At 37.9% G+C, this 6,328-nt stretch overlaps 1 protein-coding gene across 2 annotated transcripts; it reads right to left on the reverse strand.

Annotated features, from left to right (window-relative positions):
* Positions 1-3,334: 3,334 nt before the first annotated feature.
* LOC130506912 (protein GET1) lies at positions 3,335-4,907 on the reverse strand. 2 transcript variants are annotated; one of them, XM_057001605.1, is made up of 8 exons: positions 4,749-4,907; positions 4,462-4,584; positions 4,314-4,402; positions 4,164-4,234; positions 3,931-4,001; positions 3,778-3,859; positions 3,641-3,690; positions 3,335-3,563 (listed from the first exon to the last, which is right to left on the reverse strand). In XM_057001605.1, exons 2-8 carry the CDS (start codon positions 4,570-4,572, stop codon positions 3,492-3,494), a joined length of 546 nt encoding a protein of 181 aa, XP_056857585.1. In that variant the 5' UTR covers positions 4,573-4,584; positions 4,749-4,907; the 3' UTR covers positions 3,335-3,491. The 2 variants fall into 2 exon arrangements, with proteins under 2 accessions (XP_056857585.1, XP_056857586.1); XM_057001606.1 differs by having other exon boundaries at positions 4,314-4,393; positions 4,749-4,906.
* Positions 4,908-6,328: the final 1,421 nt, after the last annotated feature.

Genomic DNA, 6,328 nt, shown 5'->3' on the forward strand with positions numbered 1-6,328 from the left:
GAAAACCAGCTTCTTGGCCAAGCTCATCATAGATGTCATTCATGCTTTCATATGCAACACCATTCCCGAGTACTGTTCTCTGAGATACTTCTTCAACAGACTGATCTTGAGACTGAGAAGAGTAAGCTTGAGACTGACTATGAACAGACGCAGAATTAGACCCTGACCCACCATTCTTGTTAGCATTGTAACTGTTGTTGTACTCATTGAACAAACTCCTCAAAATGTCTTCAGTTTGCTTACTTAACTGAGTCGCCTTAACACTCTCCTTTCCATACAAATTCTCAAAACATTTATTTATAAACTTCATCTTCTTGGTTGGGTCAAGAACACCAGCTACAATGATGAGTTTATTCATCTCTACTTCTTCCGGATCCCAATACTTGCCTAATTTTCCTAACATAGATGCAGCTTTAGATCTTAATATTGCATCAGGACCAGGAGCAGTGCTTAATCCACTAATATTTCTCGTGACTGTGTATATTGCATGATAAAACTTGTGCGCACAGACTGAAGTAGAAACTGACAGAACCAATGTAGCTTGGTAGAAAATGATTAAGAATTGGACTAACCTGTCAACAGCTTCCCAATCCTCTTTAACTGGTGGTCCAATTCGTTTCACTCCTTGCACAAACTCATTGAAATAGTCATTATATGGCTTGTCTTCAACTTCCATCTTATCAAAAGCCACTCTGAACTTCATTGCTTGTTCTAGCATCAGATATGTAGCGTTCCATCTTGTGCAGACATCCAGAGGCAAACTTCTTCTCTGAATTTTTCCTGACTCAACACGCTGTTCAAAAGATATATGTCTCTGCGTTGAAGACCTCACGAACATAATGCCATTTCGAATTGCATTTATACTGTGGTCAGCTTCCCGCAAACCATCCTTGACAATAAGATTGAGAATGTGAGTAGCACAGTGGATATGTAGAAACCGACCTTCTAAAACCATGGCATCATCTCCAACCTCCTTGAAAGCTTCCTTAAATCTTGCATAGCTGAGCTATTAGCTGTAGCATTATCAACAGTGATGCAAAACACTCTTTTGATACCCCAATCTTCCAAACAATCAAAAAGAACCTTTGAGATTGTGGATCCTTTGTGATCAACAACGTTCTTGAATCCAATAATGAGCTTCCTTAACTTCCACCCAGCATCTATGAAGTGAGTTGTGATTACCATGTAACTTGCTCTTGTACAAGGAGCCGTCCAAATATTTGTAGTCAATGAGAGCCGTTGCTTGTTCTCTCCAAGTATCTTCTTCATCGCCTCTTTCTTTTTCACATACATCTCTACTATATCTCGTCTGGCAGATCTCCTAGAATGAGGGGTGTAGAGTTTTGTTTAATCACAGAAATGTCTCCATGCTAAGCTGTCTACCCAAGACAAAGCTAACTCTCCCAAGACCATCATCTCGTTTGTAGCTTCTCTGAAGACTGGTTTAGAGACCTTACCCACCCTTAGATTACCATCTTCACCAGTTGGAGATAACACACCTTGTGTACCAAACTTATTCGCTGCTTGCCAGACATGGTAACTCTTGCAGGCGAGATTCAGATGCTTTGACAAGCTAGTTGTTCCAGACTTGCTTGCACTTGCCATCTCTTTCCCATAGTGGTTGCAGTTAGCTCTGTCCTTGTCTTCTTTCATTTTGGTGAAATGCTCCCAAACCCATGATCTACCCTTCTTTGAACTACCGGATTCGGCTTCATCTGTTTCTTTACGCTTGTTTTTTCGAGAACTTGGAGTCTGAACTTCATCTCCGGAACCATTACAATCATCATCAGACATTGGATCAACTCTCTCCTCTGGTTCTTCACAAGACGCCATCTATATGATTCACAAACAACAAAACAGAATTACAGAGTTATTAGCGCTAAGAGTTATGGTGAAAGTTTCAAACAAACCGAACTAAAAGTTGAACACTTGAAGTCTTGAACTTAAAAAAAAAATAGAAGAGATTAGAGAAACATGCTTCAAATCAAAATGACAAAGTCATAAACTATCAAACTAAATCAAACCGAAACAGAAACTATCAAGCAAAGAAGTCAACCTGTGATCGTGATCGAGTACGAGACCGAGACGCCTCTGATGGAGGAGACGATGTTGAGCTTCGAAATTGATCCCGTGTTTCCAGTTTGTGGTTGTTGAATTGAGAATCGCGATAATTTTGGGAAGTGGAATCACAAAAGTAGGGAAGTGGAAACGATTTGTGAGAGTAAATGGGAAGTACAATATTCAAGAATCAAATTAGGGTTACATACTTTCGGTTCTTAAAAAACCCGACCGGGTATCGGGTAAGAACCGGACCCGAACCGGTACCCACGGGTCTTCCATATCAAAGCCCAATAGGGTAATTTCGACGGGTCGGGTATGGAACCGAACCGGTTTTTTTCGGGCCGGTATTGGGTCGGGTCGTCGGGTCCGGTTATAATGCCCATGGCTAATACTGGGAGTCCAATAAGGGTGGGCGTTCGGGTACCCGTTCGGGTTCGGATCGGGTATTTCGGATTTTCGGGTATTTCGGTATAGGAGTGTAATACCCGTTCGGGTATTTCTTTACTTCGGGTCGAATTCGGGTATTTTTAGTTCGGGTTCGGATATTTCGGGTCGGGTTTTTGGATATTTAGATTTTGGAAAAAAAAAAAAAAATTTCATTTCTCAAGTTTTTTTGTATTTAAAAAATATAAATTTCACTTAACTGATTTTTTATTTTCTAATAATTGAATGATTAATAAATTTGAAGATAACATTTTACAAATAAAAGATAATCAATTGATTATTATTTTTAAATTTTGGATATAACTTTTGTTAATGCATGAAATAAAAATCTTGACATGCATTTTAAGTGAATAAAAAATTCACCTTTTTCCAATTATATGTAAATTATCTAATTTTGAACTATGTGCATAATAAAAATAAACATTTTGAATAAAATTAAAAAAGTAAACTAGGAATATAGACCTAAGTATACATATGTTCGGTTATCTTCGAATATCCATTCGGGTTCGGGTATTATCCGTTCGGGTTCGGATATCCAATCTCTCCTAATTCAATACCCGTTCGGGTATTTTGCTACTTCGGTTCGGTTTCGGTTCGAATTTTTTCGGTCGGGTTCGGGTACCGGATAAAATGCCCATCCCTAGAGTCCAATATACTGGCACATCTTAATGAAGCACATGCACTGCATCGTGCTAAATAAGTACACACTACCACGCGTCTTTTGGTTGCCCAAAGAAGGCTAATTAAAAGATGAAAATTTGACAATACGTAGAGGAGTGGAGACTGATCTACTGTAATGACCTTCGGCCAATGTCGTTACAACTATGAAAACACAAAAAAACTTGTTATTGGTCAAATCCAACACAAACCGGAGAATAAGATTCGTATCATGTACAAAAATGTCAAGGTAGATGATGAGAAAAAGAACAAGTCTGACAACAAGCGACTCCTAAAACATTAGACTCCACTCTCTTCAGGACTGTGGTTTAGAACTCCACGAACCTACACACATATTTGCTCACTCTGGTCGAGAGTATTAGCCACGGTATGATCCCAACCTGCATTATTCACACAACCAACACTCTTAATCCTCACAACACCCCCAAAGAAATGGACTGAGAAAGAAGGAACTTACCATCACATGGCCTGTCAAGTGACCTCCTGTCCCCCAAGATAACAGCCTCCCTAAGAATCACACCACATTCAGTATTTTTTTTTCAACTTATGTTGTACCAAAGCCAGAATCAACCGGCAAATTCTAACATTACTCACCAAAGGGTTGAACAAGCTGTTTAGCAATAATAGCAATTGGAGTCCTCCAGAACCAGAGTACCAAGATTATATATACCACAACCTAGAGACGAGGTTCTTAGTAAATCTCAAATAAGGAGTTCTCAAAAGAACAAAAAAAAAGAAGCCTGTTACCTTTGAAGCAAGCAGAACCTTTCCATACAGATCGTATGACAGATTAATTTCTTTATTGTGATGCTCCAAATCTGATTTTCACAAAAAAAAAAAACATAAACAAACACACACACACACAACTATACAAGACCAAAAATATTCAATGCTCTGGTGGGTCCATCTAACCACCAGACTGTATTCATTTCTAAATCTAACTACCCTATAGAGCTGACATGTACAACGCATATACTCACATTGTGCAAGTTCTTTCTCTTTACTAGCTGCAGACCTCCTAAGCTTAGCCGCTTGCGCAAACGTGGCTGGCCTGCACCAAACATAAACAAAACTCATTCAATCACAGCTTCAGACAAAAAAAAAAACAAGAACACAACAAAAGTACTTACTGAGACAACCCAGTGGCCTCTCTCAAAAGCTGCTTAATCTCAGATCTCAGTTCCGCTTCCCTCGTGTTCTTCGACCCTTTCTGCATAAACTTCCAAAAGAAGGTGACTTTTCAAATTGATTACTCATGAAAACGTTTTGATTATTTACCTTCTTCAACTGGTCTAGCCTCTTTGACAGCAACTGGAACACGACGACGACGAAGAACGTCAGAGGAGCGGCCACAAAGCCGTGATCTTTAATCAGATTCTCTCCTTCCATGATTTACCGATTCTGAAAAAAATTCGAACTTTTATTCAAATTCACAAAAAAAAAAAATAGAAACCCTAATTCGATCCGTCGTAATCATGTGCGTTAACAACAATTGATCAGATCTATAGATTGCACGACGAGGAGGAAACGGTTTCGATGAACTCTGTGATCGAATTGGAACTTACAATTTTTTTCCGTCGTAGATTTCCACAATCTCAATACTTCTTCAAGGGTAAAGACTTCATATGAAAAAAAAAACAGACAAGAGGATGGTTTAGATTTTCAGAAATAAAAGTCTGTGACTCTTTTCGTTTCTAGTAACAAAATTCAAGCCCCTAAGAGTAAAAAAACAAAACGATTACTAATGAATTAGCCTTTTTCAACAGGCTTTATTGGGCTTCTCTGTGAGAGAATCGGCCCATTATTTTAAAAACCCCAACCGCTGTTTGATAAAAAAGCTTTGGTAGCGGCCGGGCCGACTACATGTTGTGTTGATACTCTCTCTCTGTGTTTTGACAACCTTGAATGGAAAATACATAGGCTGCTGGAGACTCAGAACTATTTGAACACAGCGCGTTATAATTAAAAACGTGATGTGTGTATACTGTCTAGGATTGATTTTCATTAGATCTATGAAGGTTATGCAACTCTCAAAATGATTTAAGGAAGATACTTTCAAGAGAATAAGCTTGTAAAGAAGGAAGCAAATACTTCATGGGCGACGTTCCTTTGCCAACATATCAAACAAAACCAATTCCTCTTTTGAAAGCTGGAGCTGGGCAATTGAAAGTATGAAGTCCCTTCACTTTGATAACATTATTTTCTCAGCCGAAGATGTTGACTACGTTAAAGCTTTATCTTCTCAATCAACCTGGCACTCCCTCAAATATTATTCCTCTTCTCTGATCTCAAAGCTTCGAGAATTCAGGTCATGGAAGGTAGAATCTCAATCTCATCATGCTCTTTTACCGGCCTTTCTTGTCGCCGATAGTGTTATCAAGATGGATCTGTACCAATCATATATTGCTTCAGGGTTTCCTTCATGGCTTAAGGACCACTTTGTCTTATATTAGTCCTTTCCTTTGATCTGTCAATTTCGATTGTATTGATCCACCTAAGGTTGTAATATTTCCCACGAGGATATTGAAATTTTTAGTGTGAAAAAAAAAAGAAGGAAGCAAATACTAGATTATTATTTGGTTTGTCTAGGTTTGGATTTCGAATCAAATGATTAATATGGTGTATTGTAACAGATGATCGGTTCACTTTTTGGTATTAATCGGAATGCATTCCAAATTCAGGTTAGGCAGTGTAGTAGCTGGTCCATTCTATAGCACTAAATGTTTCTCCCGACTGAAACTAACCGGATCAACCGATATAATATATAAAAAAAGCTTGCAAAAAAAGAAGACATAAAGATATTTAAATGATGGGCAGAATAATGCATAAATAGACTATTCGAGATAAAATTACTCGCATTGGAAATTTGAAAGAAGCTTAAAATAGATAAGAGAGATAAATAAATATACTATCACCAATTGGTTTTTAATTGAAATCTTATCTAACTTAATGTAGTATCCGAGTCATGTTCATTATGTTCAACCTGATTTACATTGATTTTGTTTAAAGGTGCCCCATCGATCCTTATTCTAAAATTATAAGATTAACTATCAAACCATCATCATCTAGAGAAAATGTATTAGGGACAAATTCTTTTATACCAAAAAGTTTTTACTTTAAAAATTCCCCTTTTACTTTAAATATT

The sequence above is a fragment of the Raphanus sativus genome, unplaced genomic scaffold, assembly GCF_000801105.2.
Source record: "Raphanus sativus cultivar WK10039 unplaced genomic scaffold, ASM80110v3 Scaffold3780, whole genome shotgun sequence".
In the NCBI taxonomy this organism is placed as follows: domain Eukaryota; kingdom Viridiplantae; phylum Streptophyta; class Magnoliopsida; order Brassicales; family Brassicaceae; genus Raphanus; species Raphanus sativus.